Source organism: Hydra vulgaris, chromosome 08 (genome assembly GCF_038396675.1).
Source record: "Hydra vulgaris chromosome 08, alternate assembly HydraT2T_AEP".
NCBI lineage: Eukaryota > Metazoa > Cnidaria > Hydrozoa > Anthoathecata > Hydridae > Hydra > Hydra vulgaris.
In genome coordinates this window covers 19,968,191-19,987,500 of record NC_088927.1, presented here as the reverse complement: position 1 = coordinate 19,987,500, position 19,310 = coordinate 19,968,191, and the positions used below count along the sequence as shown (strand labels likewise).

General features: G+C 28.6%; 1 protein-coding gene and 1 long non-coding RNA gene across 3 annotated transcripts in view; one reads left to right on the top strand and one right to left on the bottom strand.

The window, feature by feature from the left end:
* The window catches only part of LOC136083673 (TNF receptor-associated factor 5-like), a 156,691-nt gene that overhangs the window by 57,101 nt on the left and 80,280 nt on the right, over positions 1-19,310 (top strand). For both annotated transcript variants that reach the window (XM_065803232.1, XM_065803233.1), the window contains 2 exons: positions 13,088-13,162; positions 13,370-13,447. In XM_065803232.1, coding sequence (XP_065659304.1) covers positions 13,088-13,162; positions 13,370-13,447 — 153 coding nt within the window. The remainder of the gene's footprint in view (positions 1-13,087; positions 13,163-13,369; positions 13,448-19,310) is intronic.
* LOC136084220 (uncharacterized) lies at positions 6,992-7,622 on the bottom strand. The gene is made up of 3 exons (XR_010640403.1): positions 7,474-7,622; positions 7,118-7,225; positions 6,992-7,020 (listed from the first exon to the last, which is right to left on the bottom strand). It is a non-coding gene; the product is annotated as an uncharacterized LOC136084220 (long non-coding RNA).

Genomic DNA, 19,310 nt, shown 5'->3' with positions numbered 1-19,310 from the left:
ACTGCAACACAAACTTTGGTGGAGTGAAAAGACGAGGACAAAACAATGTTTACAGTCGGTTGAAAAAGTTTCTTAGTCAAGAGATTGTCGTGATTGGCTGTGGAGCTCACATAGTTCACAACTGCATTCAAACAGCTGTCGATGTTTTACCAATTGATGTTGAAGCTCTTGTGGTAAAAATTTACAAATATTTTCACATCTACACTTTCAGAGTTACTCCACTGCAAGAATTCTGCGAGTTTGCTGATGTTCACTACAAGAGAGTTTTGCAGCATGGAAGCACAAGATTCCTTCCTTTACTACCCGCAATTCAGAGAACTTTGGAAATCTTTGCGGAACTAAAATCTTTCTTCTGTTCTCAAGAGCAATCTCCAGTGATAATTAGTAAGTTATTCAGCGATAAACGTGGTGAAATGTATCTTTGGTTTGTTCATGGTCAGCTTCAGACATTCAACAAAACATTTCTGAGAATTGAAAAAACAAGAGCAAGTGCATGTGATATTGTTAATGAGATGAAAGTATTGCAGAATAATCTGAAGGAGAGAAATGAGAATAAGTTTATTCCACTGGAAGCTAAAAAGATACTTCCAAAACTGTTTGAAGACGGAATTATTGACGAAATTGCTGTCAAAAAAGAATTTACTGGTTTTTACGAGAGATTTCTTTCTTATATTGACCTTTGGAAAGATAGCTTTGCTGATGCTGAAAAGTTCATGTGGATTCAAAACAGTGCAATAACATTTCCAGAGTTGGAAGAAGCTGCAGAAAGAATTAACCGAAAAATTGGACGTACAGCAATAAATACTGATGAACTATTTGATGAAGTTGTTTTGGTCAAGGCATACTTGTCAACTAATTCTGAAACTTGGAAATCTGATATGAGTTGTGAAGTTAAATGGGTCCTGATGATAAAACATTTTGGAGAAAAGGGCATTTCAGTAGCAAATTTTTCACTGGTATTGGAATACATTTTCAGTCTTCATGGAACTTCAGCTGCTGTGGAAAGGGTGTTTTCAATGATGAACAATAGTTGGTCTCCTGAAAGAGGTTCTTTGCTAGTTTCTACTGTGAAAAGTTTGCTTTTTTGTAAGTTAAATATTGATCTCAATTGCTCACAGTTCTATGAAAAGATAAAAAATGACCAGTTGTTCCTGAAAAAAATACACTCTAGTGAAAAATATGACTGCTTTAAAAGCAAAGAAAAGTAATAATTCTTGTAGTTATTACCAAAATGTAAAATAAAGCTGGTTTTTAATGTTGTATTTTTTGTCATTTTCACTTTTAGTGTGACGAGCTTTTGTCCTGATTTAGACTTTCTGCTTATTTATATTTGTCCTGATTTGACAGGTTAAAAAAGACATGATTTCCTGATTTTTCCAAAATTTCATATGGTAGCCCTATATATATATATATATATATATATATATATATATATATATATATATATATATATATATATATATATATATATATATATATATATATATAACAAATGATTTTATAGAGTTTTAATTTAAACACAAATAAATTGATATCATGAGAATTATATTCTACATAAATTTAACCAAAGATAACCAATTAATACGAAATCCAACTTGAGGTACAATGTTTTTAAAGGCCGAGTCTATTCGCACGACGGTCGTGCAAATAAGACAAATAAGCTTATTCGCACGACCGTCGTGTAAATAAGACAAATAAGCTTATTCGCACGACCATTCTAAAAAAAAAGAAATCGGCTTTTAGCACGACTATTTGTATTTGTATATTTATTCAGTTATCAATAATTAATATTTAAAAATTAATTAAAATTGCGAACAGAAAATACAATTTATGTATAAAATGCATATTCTAATTATTCTGACGGAGTGAGGCATGCAAGGACCCCTCTTTTCTGACAACATTTGCAATTATAGCAGCGCCTCCCGGTAGGCGCAGCTATTTGTTTACACAATATAGTATACCATGTTGCGTGAATAAGTTGTACTATCCAAGTTCATTATGCAATCGTCAACTTAGAGCATCAAAAGGAGCAAAAAGCAAACCATTATGTACTCCTCTAAATACTTATCTCTATTGGGACATCCATAAACTATTTTGACACTTTGTTTTCTATTAGCCAACCGACTTTTGTTCCAGTTTAATTTAGATAAAGTATTATCAGTACTAGATTTTGAGATTTACTTTGGATTTATCAACTAGATACTGTAAAATAGATTAACACAAAGCAAGTATGTTATATGCACCAGATATATTTTCTATATAAAGTTTGCACCGAAAACAAGTAAAGTCGACTCACTAGTGAAACATATTTAGCAAGGTCCTTGTAGAGGGAGGGACAAATATGGCAATTTGCCCCGGGAGCCTAGCAGTTAGGGGCGCCGAACGCAGATTCGGAAATTTTTTTTACAAAAAATCACAATTTTTTTAATAACTGACAATGTGAAATCTGCTTTGTTTTTCTAGTTCATCACTGCTTAGTTTTACTTCATAGACATTATATGAGAAGATCTCTATGCAAGGATACAATCCCGTATTGACGCCATCATATCACTTGAGGAGAGAAATGTTGGTAGCTTTTAAACATGTCGTGAAAAACCTTGATCTAACCAGTGAGAAGATTAACCAAACGAGTGCATTAGAAAATGGGTTGGGTTATGAAAACCGTTTACGATTTAGGTTTAGCAAAAATGAATATTTAGGGAGAAAGAAAATCTCGAAAATCCATATTTAAGCACCTCATTCTCCTTTCTCGAAGTATTTATTGATTTCTTTTTTACTTCAGGGTTTAAAACTAATATTTTGATTCATGTGTCAGTTTTGATTAGTTGATTTAAGCCAGAGAATTGATATTAACGCAGAAATACAACAGGTTTCGTACTCAATTTATCATAAGAAATTCCCCGACTTTTTTTAAAAAATCAGCCAATTTTCCCTGGCTATTTTAGTCACGAAATAACATTTAAAAAAACCATCTGTATATTGGATATTTTATAAATAGACATTTTCAGATTGCCTAACAGATTATTTCAATAAAAGCTTTATCAATTCATTTTAGTTAATTGGATGGTCACTTCACGATCATAATTTCCTGACTATCTAATTAAAAACTAATAATTTCCAGACTATTCCAGGTTTTCCCTGACTCTCAAAATTACGAGCTCCCATGTTTTTTAGGTTGACTAGCCCGTAGATTTATTGTAAATTATATATTGTTTTTAAATACCATATTGCAAAAACAAAAACTTTGAACATTTAGCTCAGAAGTGGTCTTTTTAGTTGAATTGAGCACCATTGGCACTCTCGCAGCCCCTGTTTGAGACTATTTTTTTTTTTGCACACTTTGTTGCACACTTTAACATTTTATACTTTATAGATTTATACATTTTATAGATTTTGACACCCCTAATACAAATCAATTTTTGTCTAGAGTATTTTTTTAATTTCAAAATAAAAAGATTTCAAATGTATAAACATTTAAATACGCGCAGCTGCAGAGAAAAACACAAGAAAATTTTTGAATAATTTTATACTGATTTGCAATACATTTTTTTAATATCATTTTCATTATCGCCTCGGACAAGACTAACTTCACTAACTCGAAAAAGAAAGAAACTCGGTAAAACTTACATGCCACCGTTGTACAGAATTTATTAGCTGCCATATCTCAGCATACTAAAATATAAAACATTAATTTGAACATACATTATCAAATCAAAATTATTTTCATATTAAAAAAAAAGAGAATAATATTTTTTTTTACTTTTACGTTTAGTTACCCTAAGATTAATGCAAGTGGTGGTAGGGGGGGAAGGGGGTAGAGGTGGAAAATAAAAAGAACAGGATGGGGGATTTTGTCCAGGTCTAACATACTTGCAACATATTTGAATTAAAAGCCGAAAATTTTTGAAGCATGATGAATGACGGAATTTGTTTACAAATCCAACAGTACAAAAATTCTCTGTTAACTGCAAAATTGGGCATCCTAGAGTACAACATTAATATACAATAACTATTAAACATTTACATATCGGATTTTTTAATTATAAATCTAATTTATAATTTTTAAAATGATAATAAATTATAATAAAAATTTAAATCTAATATTTGTTTAATTTTAAATAAAATATCTTACTTAGCTGCATGAATTACAATGCCAATGTAAAGAGTGGTCAGAATTCTCAAATATAGTCTTTGGAATGGAAAGGCATGAAATATGAAACCACTCCTTGCAATTGTCGCATTTAACCATTTTCTCTTCTTTATTATCCGGAAGACGACATATGCAATGTAGTGGTAAATTAATTGGTTTAGATTGTTTTTTCCTTTTTCGTTCATTCGTCTCTATAGGAAATGGTGTTAAGTGATTGTCACTGAAGCATTTTAATAAATGATCTCGCATAAGTTCTTGCTATAACATTTTATGCTTGGATATTTACCATCTTGTAACATAAATCTGTTGCCGCTGCAATTGCAAAAATACGACAATCAAGCCCACCGGATTGTTTTTGAAAATCTTTGAACTGTATTTTCAAAAAAGCATCTTTAACCATCATGATCGATCCTACTTGCATCTTTCCACTAACACTTAAATCATAGTATAAGGAATCAAAAACATCAATTGAGTTAAGATCAGTACTTAAAAAGTTGGAAATGGTAAGCCAATGCATTGCACCATTATGTAAAATTTGAATAAATTTTCAAGATTCCACTCTAAAATGAAGTTTTGATCCGAGAATAGGGTCTTGTAATCCTTGTACTTTTGGAAACTGCATGGATAAAAGTTTTTGTGCTTTATTTATGTGCAAATCAGATAACATCTTGAATGAGTCCTTAATAGAGAATAGTTGAAGATCTACGACAGAGAGTTGCTTTTTTAATAACTGTTCCTTATGAGCAGTTTTGCCTAAAATTCGCTTACATGATTGATGGTAAGGATCATTACATAGTTCACGTTTCCTTTTGAGTCGTGCTTTTCTAATCTTTACATTTCCTACAACTGGAGGAACCTTAGGCCAGTATACATTGTCTAAACTACTAAAAACATTTATAGCTTCACGGGTGCAGCATTCCGATTTATTTGCAGGAAGACCTTTCAAGTTGACACTGCCATTTAGAGAAGATAGATTTGAAGATAAAACGCTTCCTTGATTTCTAAGTTTCTCATTTAAATTCAGACAGGATGGTAAAGCATAGCTCAATGATTCAGAAAAGTATGAAGAACCAGACATTTCAGGCAAATCTGACATTTCGGGAAAATCAGAAACTTCGGGCGACCCCGAAGTTTCTGGCAAATAAGACGTTTCAGACAATCCAGACACTTCGGGCAACTCTGATGTTTGAGGCAAAGCAGCCTTTTCGAGCAAATTGAAGATTTCAGGCAATACTTGTGTTTCCAAATCAGAAATTAAAACTTTTTTCCCAGCTAACCACAATTTATAAATTAAATTTAATGAATCAAATTTTTCTTCAAACTCGTTCATTCCAAGACTGGATAAATAATCTGAAATTGGTTTACATAGATCCATGACAGTTTTAAATTTCTGATCTTTAGAAAATGGCACTTTAAGGGACTTTTTTTCAGTTTTGTTAGTTGAACAATGAAGAACATTGTTAGCCTGATTATGCGAACTTCTGATCTTCCGAGAAAGCCAACTTCTTTTTTGATAGCTTAAATGCCACCGCTCTCCTGCATCTTCTGCTTTAAAAACAACATCCCCATTTACTATTTTCACTGCCATTGTGTGTCGACAAGGAAGTTTCATAGTTACATGCAAAGGGCAAGAACATAATTTATTAAATTCTAACAAGTCAGTACGAGACTTTTTTAGTTCTGCAATTACAATTCTAGCAGCATATGGAGTTAATACTTTTACAATATCATCTGAAACTTATCTCAGCAGGCCCTGAATCAATGGCCCTTTAGGTTATTATATCAAGTTTAATACTTGGTCATTTGTTTAGTCTATGACAAGGCACAGAGCAAGTCCTCATTGGCCTCAGCCAAAACAGTTTCAGAAATACTTTTTTATTTTTTGTTATGGATGAGTTGTTATTTGTTTATTTCCAACATGAACATGTTCATAGTTCTTGATAGCATGCCGAAACATTTTACCTTGTGGAAGCCCCTAATTTTGTCAAAGCAGCATCAACATGGCTAATGAAGCCAACATGACTCAAATTGTATTAAAACAATTTCATTTACATAAGTATTTATATTTTATTTTTCTTTCATACTGCTAACTTGTTTATTTAAAATTAATACAATATGTCTTAGCAAACACATAAACTTATACAGTCCATTTGCCTACTATAGCCTCAATATATATGGGATTATTTTCTTAAGCCCTATCACAAATGTAACCTTAATGGTTAAGATTAATAAAATTAATTTAAAGAGATCTGAAAGTATTTCAGTTTTCTGTGGAATGAAAGACATAACCAAACAGCTTGACCAATATCTGTTTCACTACTCTTTCACTAACAAAGGAGAAGGCATAGTTCCTATTGTTTTGGGCACATGTAGAATCAAATTATTAGGACTTTCAGGAACATATCAAATACTTATTCACATCCTCCCTGTTATTATTAAGCAGAATCAATACACTTGCTCAGTTCAACTAGACATATGGTATCAGGATCTTTTCCCATGAAACCAAACAAAACCTCAAACTTGATAAAGAATTAAATAGTTAATTATTTAATCATAAATCAATTATCTACTTTCAAGAAAACTTCTAAATAATTTTAAGTTTTTAGAAACAGGTGTCATTTGCCCACACTAACCATAACTTGAACATATAAAATTAAACTAAGAATAAAGCAACTAGAGCACATGAGTCACAAATACCAAATCCATTACTTTATGCCATTATTATTTTTTTCATTAGGTCAAGTTCATTATTTTGCTTCTTTTTCATTCTGGAAGACTCTCAAAATGTTACATATGATAGTTTTAAACATCTGCTTATGTTTATTTTTTCACTTATGTGATGTTGTTCTGGGTAATGCATAAAAGCAGTTCTAGAGAGAAATAAATTAAAAAAAAAGAAAAGAAATTAATTCAAAAAAGTGAAACTTTATATAAAACAAATTAATATTAAAACATAGATGTTCTAACCTGCTAACTTCATGATTATGGTTAGCCTGAAGTTGCTGTACCACTAGTTTTGTTTTGTTCTTATTAATGGTGATATAAAGTTTTGCATTACATCCAATTTTGAAAGAGCTAAAAAATAAATAAAAAGTAGTGAGCATCTTCACTTTCTAAAAATATATAAAATGGTGTTGTTAGGTCAACTGCTGGTTAAATATCAAATGTATGGATCTCTTGTATCAATGATACCTATTTATTAAACTTTTTATGATATTATTGTAATAAAAAAATTCTAATAAACATAAAAATAAGTAAAAATGATTAAATTAAAATTTAGCATACTGGAAAACAAAATATTAGATAAAAAACACATTTAAAACCTTTGATTTGGGCGAAGTCCTTTCCCTTTTATTCTCTTAACTCCCCCATGCTTGCATAAATATGTTACATTTCTAAATTTAAACTTTTCATCAAAATGTTTTGAATCCTGACTCAAACTCTTGTTAGCCGATGCAACAGTTTTGCTGTTACATTAGTCCACACAATGTTCGTAAAAGCCGACCAAGAAGCCAATTTATTTTCAAACTCACCAAAGTTATCAAACTCGTCTCCTTGTTTAATTTCAATATTCATGATAAGCTGATACTAAATTTGACAAGCTGAAACTAAAAATACAAAAGCACGCTGTGTAATTTAATTATATTTTACTCTATATATACCGTGGTCGTGCGAATAAGCTTATTTTCGTTATTTACACGATGGTCGTGCGAATAAGCTTATTTTCTTTATTTGCACGACGGTCGTGCGAATAGACACTTTCGTTTTTAAATGCGTTATGCTAATAATTGCACGGGATGTTTACCGTACAGTATGGCGTCCACAAACTTTTAATTTCACTTGAACTATACCCTTCGGTTTTGTTAACGGACAGTTTACAAAACCGAAGGGTATAGTTAAAGTTTGTAAAATCTAAAAAGGTTAAAATACTGTTTATATACAAATAAAATTTCCATTTCATAAAAACAAGCAGTAGCTGTTTTACATTTGTTTTTAATAAAATTGAAAGTATGTGTGTATGTATATGCTTAAGTATATACACACACATATACCTCATAATTTTATCAATAACATCTTGAATATCAGCTATTGCTTCTTTTTATGAAATTAAAGTAAGATCATACGATAATATCAATTTTCAAGTGAGGTTTTACTAAAGCTATGCACGATGATCTGAGCATAATTAAATTTACATAGCAAAAGCATATGCATGTTATATGAATATCAACATCGCACTAAAAAATTGCATGCGAAAAGCATAAAAATCTTTAGAATTAAAAATAAAGCGTTATGTATTAAAAAATAATGATAATAATATTAAAGTGTTCAGGCATTGTAGATTTTAGGAGGCGGTTAATATGCTTAAAAAACGTCAGACGGTACTAGTAGGAAAAAAGCTTTTTTTTGAATATTAAATAAAAATAGTAAATGGTAAAATAATAAATGTAAATATATATATATATATATATATATATATATATATATATATATATATATATTTACATATATATATATATATATATATATATGTATATATATATATGTATATATATATATATATATATATATATATATATATATATAGAGAGAGAGAGAGAGAGAGAGAGAGAGAGAGAGAGAGAGAGAGAGAGAGATAATAATATAAAATAATATTATAATGAGTAAATGAATTATAAGTATTTAATAATAATAACTAAATGATTGGTAAGAATGGTGTCACTCAAACAGAATACTGAACAAAAGAATTTTAAATATAATATGATTAATAATAGGCACGCATACATAAGTTCATACTTAAACTGAGTAAACATATAAAAATCATACTTTGATGACAATAATAAAAATAAACAAACACGTAAATAAGTTTATGATAATAGTTGTTGTAATCATTAATAAATAAATAAAAGTATATTTTAAATATTAAGTGAAAATCATGTTAATAAGTTAGAACAAGATTGTCCTCAGAATTTTTTTAAATTGATTTTTTTAAGATTAAGGAAAGACGATGAAAGTGTTGGAAGTTTTAGTTTTTTGAACTCATTCACTATGCATACAAGACTCTTGTTCCATTCACAAATGCACTGATAGACAACATAATGTTTACCATACTACTGAGTTTTAAAAGAAGGCTCACGAATTTTTCCATTTTATATGTTTCTAGTAGAGTATGTATGAAATATTCTACTTTCTGTTAAAAAGTCTGTTATAGAAGAGGGTAAATCTTTATCAAGAGTCAAAAACAAAAAGAAGATTAGTAAATTTTACAAGCGCTGGAAAGGTTGTAATTTTTCGTTTTTTGAAAGATTCTAATGTTTCTGACTTTGACTAAAAAGATTGGAAGTTTATGATTTTAATGGATTGACGTTGAGAGGACATCAAATTTTTGATGTGAAAGTTGCCATTTTTACCCTAAATTTGACAACAGTAACTAAAATGCGATAAAAATAATGCACTGTAAATATTCTTTAGTGTGAATTTATTGACATAACGACGAATTTTTGAAAGTAAGCCATCAGCTTGGGTTAGTTTCTTGCGTAGCTCATCAATATGAAAACTCCACAAAAGGTTGCAGTCAATCAAAACACCGAGGTATTTGATAACTTTTTTTGGATGTAACCATTTATTATTAATTTTGATTTGAACTTCAGAAAAGTTGTTTAGATTATGTTTTTTTCTAGAAGATGAAAAAAAGACTAGTTCGGGTTTTGGCGTTAAGACCAGCATTTAAGTAGTAAATAATTCCTTTAGATCTGAATTTATATTTTTACATAGAGAATTATACGATTTGTTGATATATAATAGGTTTGTGTCATCAGCAAATAGATGAATTGACGAGAGGCGAATAGAGATGTTTATTTCAATAATATAAATTAAAAACAAAAGAGGACCAAGAACAGAACCTTAAGGAACACCGCACACAACAGAACAGATTTATTATTAGAATTATAACCATTAATACTTTCAAATTGTTTCCGATCTGTAAGATAAGATCAAAACCAGTCACTTACATCACCACAAATACCATAGTATTCTAATTTAGAAATCAAAATTTTACGATCAACGGCATCAAAAGCTTTTTATAAATATATAAAAATACCACAAAGGGCACTATACACTACTGTCGGAAAAATTGTTTACGCTACGAAAAAATTTTCTCATCACTTCGTGCCAAATAAAACTCAACCAAAACAATCACGTTTACTTAACTGTATTATTACTGCGTTTTGTGTTTGATATTGTGTGCATTGATTAATGAATACTTTAGATCAGTAACCATTTTTACAAAATTCAAGGGTGTCCATAATTTTTCCGACAGTAGTGTATAAGTAATTATAAATATATTTAACAATAAAAAAACCACAACCAATATTAACAACAAATAATAATAATAAAAAGTATACAATAAACATGAATTCATTTTTTGAAACAATAAATCTAAAATTGAAATTAAATATAAATATGTTTTATATTTATTTAGTTTTCTCAAATATTTTGCTCTAAACACCCGAAATGAGGAAATATATGTTATTAATAATAAAACTTAAAGAATATGATGGTAATTAGGGCCTTCCCAGCTAGCACACATACGTTGATAAAACTTTAGAACAATGTTGCGCGTTGCAACGGCCTAAGATTGACCGTCAACCTTGTATTTATATCATTTTAGTTACAAATGCAACGTCGCCAACAACCAAAAAATAACGTTGGCCTAACTTTGTATTTTAAGTCTGCATTACAAAATACTTTACGTTGATTCAACATTGTATTTTACATTGGCACAACGTTGTATTTTACGTTGGTGAAACAGTGTATTTTAAGTTGATTCAACGTTATAATTTACGTTTACACAACCTTATATTCAACTTTTTTCGGACGTAAATTTATTTCGGAACTATTATACTTCGAGATATTATTATTATTTCGGAATAAAGTTTAGTTTTTTATATTTGAGTATATACATACACATTCCATATCATATATTTATGCGCATATGTCATTCTAAATATATATATATATATATATATATATATATATATATATATATATATATATATATATATATATATATATATATATATATATATATATATATATTACTACAAAATAATAAATATTTACAAATTTTATATACTATTTCTGCATAATAAATAAGCATATACTGTATACAATAAGTTTTACATTTTTTCCTCTTTGTATATATATTTCCGTTTTTATATATTTTTATAACATGCGTTTATAATATTAAAAAAAGCTTTTCACATAAATTTAACGTTGATATATCCAAAAATATTTAACAATATATATTTGCTTATCTTTTTAAAATAATTTCTTGACTCTATAAATGTGTTTTTTTTAGTTTTTGTATTTTTTTGTATTTTTAATTTTATATTTTTTTGTTTTTGAGCCGTTATGCGGAAAAAAATTGAGAATATGGAGAAAGGTTTTAGAAGATTAATTAAATATTATTAGTAAAGATTTTATTAAGTAAAATAAAAAAAATACAGGACTTTTACACAAGCATCACATTACGAAAGGTACAGAAAACATTCAAATATTAAGTAAGAGCTGGTCTGATTGTCTAATCATAAATAACAATATTTTTGTGTCAAAAAAGAATATATGTATATGCTGGGATATATTGTATAAGTAAATATGCAGGGAACAGGATATATTGCACAAGTATTTACTTGCACAATATATCCTAAAGAAAATATATGTATAAGTGTATCTATGCTTATACATAAGTATTTATAAGTATATTTACTTACGCATGTATTTCATCCATTTATATGAGTCAACTTTAACTTTGGTATTGTGGTTTATTCTCCTCCGGCTAGTTGCCATATATAGACCACCACACCAAGGCTCGCAAACACATTTTCAGCCCCCAAAGAGGCGCGTCATAACCGCTTTAAGGCCGAGAGTTAAGTAAATTTTGGAAGAACTAAGTTATAGTCAACTTTAACTTTTACACTAATAATTATAATGATCATAATCTTTAATTATCGCATCTAATTAAACATAAATTCATGTTTGTTTTGATTGTGGCTTAATAATTTGCTATATTAGAAAAAGAAAAATATAATAGCAAATTATATTTCCATAATTAACTGAAATATTTAGATGAAAAATAATTCTTATAAGTTGTACGAATACATATTTGTATATCTGCTTTTTTTCGATGAAAACACAACGTCGATCCACAGTATATAACCCAACGTTGATCCAATGTATATATTCCAACGTTAATCCATACACCTTGGATAAACATTGAGTTATAGACATTGGATCAATGTTAATCTATATACATTAGATCAATATGGGGTTATACACATTTGATCAACCTTGATCCCTATACATTGGATCAACGTTGGGTTTAGATCGGAAAAACCAACTTTTCCGATATTTTTACAAACGTTGGACCAATGTAATTTTCCTAACTAATTTTAATCGTTAGCCGTTATTAAGGTTTTCATTAATATAAATATAATAAAACTAAAATTGGATCAACTTTGTATTTGCATCGGAGAAAACAGCCAACATTCGCAATGTGTTTTCATATGTTGGCCCAACGTAAGTGTGCTAGCTGGGTTCCCAAAGAGTTTTTGATAAGGAGTGAGGTGGGGGGGGGGGTGACAGGTTTGTTTTTTGCCATTTAAGGCCTAGAAAAAACATATTGCTAACCAAGATGTTAACATAAAAAAAGGTCCTCGTTGGCTATTATTTGCCGACTCCAGTGTCCAAATTTACCTACTTATTTTTGAATGTAATTTTTGTTGGGGGGTTAGACACCCCGGACGCGTCTCCTCAGGTAGGCCCTTAAGATAATGATAATGGTATGATGATGATAATGTTTATTGATGAATGTGCTAAAAGAAATGTTAAATTTAATAAAATTAAAGTAAAAATTAAATTTTCTCGTAAATTTACATTTAGATTCATGAAGAAAAATGCGAACGTTTACCTCTTTGTTGTGTAAATCAATGTGGAATGAAAATTTTGCGTAAAGAGGTTTGATTTAAAATCTAAATAGCTGTTTAATATTAAAAGTATTCTTTTTTACCCAACTAAACATTTGACACGTTAAAAACGTCTAAACAACGTCTACTTTACGTCTAGACATCGTTAACACGTCTTTAATACGTCTTTTAAACGTCGTGTGTTTACTGAAACATTAAACTCACTTGGGTAAAACTTTATCTTTGAAACTTTTCATAGATGTCTTCCCATATTACTGAGAGTTGCGATAATACAATTATTCCATGTCAATATTTGAATATTGGATGCAAATTTAAGGTAAGAAAATAAGTTTTGAAAAATTAAAAGTTTTTATTCTTTAAAAATTAAAATTGTATAAAATTCTTAAATTATAATAAGCGAGAAATCAGGTACACATCAAGCTATATATCATCATTATATTTATCAGTTATATATCATCTATGTATATTTATATCCCTATCTACAACATTTCTTAAAAAAAAAATCAAAGTGATCAATAAATTTTTGTTGAAAATTTGTTGTTCAATAACTGTTTATATTTCCAGTGATTAAAGTTTTCAGAATGTTTTCAGAATGTTTTCAGAATGTGTCAACAAACTTTATATATATACCTAGATAAAAGGCTTTAGTTATACATTGATAAAATTTATGGGAAAGCAGTATTTTTTTTTTAAGATTTTTTAGCTTATGCAAGTTTCGAAAATTTTACACCTACTTTACTAGTACACAATTTGTTTTTACTCACTATTTTAGCTTTAAATTAAAATAGTCAAAATAGAAGATATAGTGAAATCACTTACAATAAAAAAAACTTTACTTGTTCTAAAGGATTAGCAGGTAAAAGACAATGTGATCACAAACAGCGCTTCCTTGCAAAAAAAAAGTTATCAGTAAATCAGTAACCACCATTTATAACTTTCATTTTGATTTAGTAAGTTTTAATAAGATTCCATAACAAGAGACATTTAAAAAAGTGGAAATCATTATACTATTTTGTTACGCTTACTATTTAGAAAATTTAACGTATACAGTTTTCTTTAATATCATTTTCTCATTAATACAATAAAAACACATTGAAAAATTTCAGACTTTTTTTTATAGCCTAATATCTTTTCTGGTGTTAATAGATTTTGCATTTCAGGACTAAAAATTTCTGTTAAGTTTTTTGATTGGTGATTTTTTATTTTGACAACTAACAACCTTAATCACAGATAAAAGTCTTAGTAACAAAGCGTTTTTTATTACTTTTGGCAGAGACAATTATTATCGGCAATTATTTATACAGCTCCCCACTATTTGTCACTGTTTGTTCTCCGTATACTAGCGATTATACTTTGTCTCAAAATATTTGTTTTTTGTAAGACACATCATATTGTGTGGCCGTGGCGCAGTGGTTTAAGTTCTGGCTCAGAACCAGTGTAGAAAGTACTCTACGAAGTGAAACTATAGAAGGTTTCGAAACGGTAGTGTAGATAAAAATCGTTGAAATGTAGTTGACATACTGCCCATTGTAATGCTTTTCGCTAATCTTCGGTTCAAGACAACTGTGAACTTTAGTATTTACAACTGTTTTATCACCGGGCAAGTACTTTCACCAAAGGCAACACTTTTTTCAGAAGCTGGTTTATCATAACTCCTCTATAAATATTCTTTAATAGTATTTATCAAACTTCTTTTCTGTTAAAATTATTTTATCGCGATTGCCGTTAAAGGAAAGACTTGTTAAATGATTATTATTAATTTTTGAACTCTTAACTTTAGGCTCTTTCTTAGTTCGATACCTCTTCCCAGCAAATTTGTTATTATCAATCACTAAAGATGTTTTTAATTCAGTGAACTAGCTTACGTTAAGCATATCCGTGGCTTGATACTCCAAATCTTTGGGTAGTTAAGGTCTTTGTAAGTTTTATTCGCATTTGCAAATGAATGAAGTCAACTATCAGTGATTATATTTGTAGTTACCAGGTTTAATTTTCTCATCCTCAATAATTGTCTCATGATATTTTAAAAACCTTGATGTTGATGAAGACACCATTAGGCTACAATGAACTAAACGCAGTAGATTTAGAACTAATAAAGGCATTAGTTTGTATTTTTTCAGCACGTACTTAGAGACTTTTTTGGATCTCTCGATTTTTCGCAAATTGAGAGATCCAATGCACGTTAGGCGATTGTTTTCTAATCAAAGAAATGTATGTTTCTTAATAGGAACCTTTGTTTTTTTTGCGCAGTTACTGTCTGTAAAAATAGAGCACTTTCAAGTTGTAATATATAAAAAAGCGTAATTCTTTAAACTTCTCTAAACATGCTTTAGTTGCCATGTTTTTTTAACTATATAAATTAGAAGAGTTTATTTTCAAAACACGGTATGCGCCATTTTCAAAAAAATGAAGAAGTTAATGAAATGGCGGATTGCGATGGGCAAGAATAATGCGTTACCTAATCTCCTATTTTACATTGAAAAAAAGATACAATGCTTCAAACGAGAAAAAGAAAAAGTAGTTCTTCATTTCTAGCGTTTGTTCATACTTTCATACTTTTTTGTTCAACTGAACTGATTATGGAATGGTGATATAAAATAATAATAAGAAGACATCTTATATTAATGAAATTAAATATATTTTTTGTCTGTTTCTTTTTATGGAAATCATTCAATAATAATACTTTTTATTTGTTTGTTTGCAGTGTTTTATTTATAAAACTTAATTTCATTTAAAAGTTTAACGATAAAATTTATTTTATATTAATTGTCCGTTATTCCCGAACTGGCTTGAAAATAAAGGCGGAAACAAAAAATTGTTGGCCTATGAAGATAAGAGAGAGATACGTTGTAAAAAATTTGATGCATTTTCCAATGCATCAATTCTTTGTCTATTTTTAGATGCCTGCTATTGATAAAGCAAGAAATACACATAAAGTTGATTCTTCTTTCCTTGAAAAAGCAATGATTTAAAAATATGCTCACTACCATTACTTTCCCCAAATGAGAGCATTACTACCATTCAGCAGATAGATTTTTTGATAGGGTTTAGCAGGATATTAAAAAACGTGAGCAGAATTTACAACCTACTATTTACGGAGCAGTGGCGTTGATGTGGTTAATGTAACCCAGTACGGTAAATTTTTGGTGTCACTCCTCTAGACTTTCACAAACAAGACCAACGACACGGAATAATCTTGACAAAAGATTTTTTGTGAAATGAAGAAAGTAGTAAAAAATGAAGAAATAGCAGATTTATTATTAAAAAATATCTAAAATTTAAAACCTGAAATATATTGGTTAGGTCAAATGCAAAAATAAACTAACACAAACATGAGCTGTTCTGTCATGATTATATTTCATTCATTCTGGTGCTACCCCTCTGCGTCAGGTTTTGATGGTTTTACCCAGTGCGGCTTGCACCTTTGCACCCCTGTAGTTACACCACTGAAAAGAGACTTTTTAAGACGACATGGGAATATTTTTGTTAATGGCCAGGATTGATCAGCTTTAGACTTTGAAGCAGAAAAAAATTGATGAAAACAATAAAAACGTTTCACAAAAGTAAGACTAAAAAAATGATCAATTTTAACTATTAGGAATTATTACTATGTTAACATCACACTGAGCTAACCTTGCATTGCCTACTTAAGAAGGTGAAGAAATAGGATACTATTAAACTAAGTCTCCTAGTGTTTAATTATGTAAGACGATTAAATTAAAATGTTTATTTTAAACTCTAAAATTGAATGCAAAATAAAAAAAATGTTATGGCTTGTTGTTTCATATTTAACTCTCTAAAATAAACTTAAATTCACAATTGTGAATTTTGAAATAAAAACTTGTGAAATAAAATATGCTTTTATTTCCAAGATTATCCTTATAGTTCTTTTGAAATAAACAAACTTTAAAACAAATCAAAACCATAAGTAGTTGAAATAAAAGCATCTGAATACATCACGCGCTGCTTTACACTAATAAATGGTGATGATGACACAAACAAAATGTGAAAAAATGTCCTTACTACTTACAGCTTTTAATAATATTTATTTCGTTGGAAACATCCTAGCCAAATGTATTGGTGATTCAAAAATTAGGCTCTCTAATGTAATAATAATAAAGCAATCAAAAGTTATACATTTTCTTGGTGTTTTTATTGGTGAAAATCTTAAAAGGAAAAATCATACCAATACTTTATGCCACAAAGTTTTAAAAAATATTGAAGTATTGTATAAAGTGAGAAATTTTATAAATAGACATGCATTAATTCAACTTTTTTTACTCGCTTATATAATGCAATGTAAACTATGCAAATATTGCATGAGGTAGTATTAAAAAAAAAAAAATTCGATCCGCTATATCGGCAACAAAAGCATCATGCACGATTAAAAAACTTTAAAGACCGTTAAACTCGTACCAGACCTCTTTTATTGGAAATGAATGTTCTTAATATATATCAACTAAATATTATTATTGTTTTTTGCTTTATGTAAAATGTAAAGTAAACTTTATGCCTATATCCTTTCCAAATTTATATGCAATGAAACCAAAAAACAATTATGACCAAAGAAATTACAACCTTGTTCATAAACATTATTTGCATATAAATTTTGGAAGACTTCTTAAGTAATATCACGGAGCTTTTCTTTGAAACCTAATAAATTTAAAGAAACTTGAGTTTTTTTTAAATTTGGAATTTTATTTTATTTTAAAAATAAATTTGAAAAAGTTATTTTCTTAATTGATAGTATATTCGAGTTCTTTTAAGCTTGATCCTTATTTTTATCTGTATTGTGTGATTCCTTAATGTGATATTAGAATTATTAGGTTATTTATATAATATTTAGGGGTGTCCCGGATAAACTATCAGACCAGATATCCGGGTCGGAGAGTATTATTATTCGGTATCCGTTATTTGGCCATTATTACATAACCTTATCTGGTTTTTTATATACAGGATATTTCATGTTAACATCATTTGAAAATTGAACGAAACATAGAAATGTTATATTTTTAAATAACCTAATGTTAATGGTTTTTTTTTAGTATTGTTATTATTAAGGGAAAGTGGTCCACAACGGGCCCCAAAGGTGAGATAAGCCCCTATCAAATCTCTTGCTTGGACATTAATTATTACAAATTTGACTTTAGAATATTGTTCAGCTGACCATAAACATTTGAGTAAACCATCCAAAAAATAGTTTTTTTTATTGTTAATTTTTCTTATTGTTAATTTTTCTTATTGTTAATTTTTTCTTATTGTTCATTTTTCGGAAAAAAGAATATATATAAAAGTAGTACTTTTAAAATTTTATCAACCTAAGTGTCCATTTTTAATGTGAATAATGAACAGAAGATTATGTATCATCAACAAATCAGTTATAGTCAATTTTTGATTTATAATAAAGGGGGCCATTTTAGGCTACTTTCACAGAAAAGGGGCTCCCAGCATTTCTTTGTTCAACGGTTAAAAAAATATCGCGTTTTCTACGAAAATTTCCGGCAGCTACGATGACAAAACGTCCCGTTATTTTACGGAAAAACCCATCACATGTAAACGGAAGTTTCCGTAAATAAACGGATATTTCCGTTCAAATGCAATGGGTTTTTTCCGTTAAGTTCCGTTAAATTGGAAACACAGTGTTGAAGAAAACAAAAATTAGATAAGTGTTTTTACTAATTTATTATTGCTCTGTTCTTTGAGAACATTGAGCACTCTGTTTGTAGAACACACGAACATAATTTATATATATATATATATATATATATATATATATATATATATATATATATATATATATATATATATATATATATATATATATATATATATATATATATATATATATATATATACATAAACTAATATATCATTTTATTATAACATTTTATAAAAAATTATATTATAAATATCATATAAAAATTTTTTCAGTAAATTATATTAAACAGTTTCTAGCATTACAAATTTTTCAGTAAATAATCGAAGAAGATGCAATTGTCAACTTTTATAAATATTTCTTTTATAAATATTCTTTTATAAATATTGTCTTAAGATTATTTATAATTATTATTTAAATATAAAGATTATTTATACAGTATCATAATACTTATATAGTATTTATAATATATCTATCATATTATATATTATTATCTGATTCTTATAAGTAACTATATTTTAGA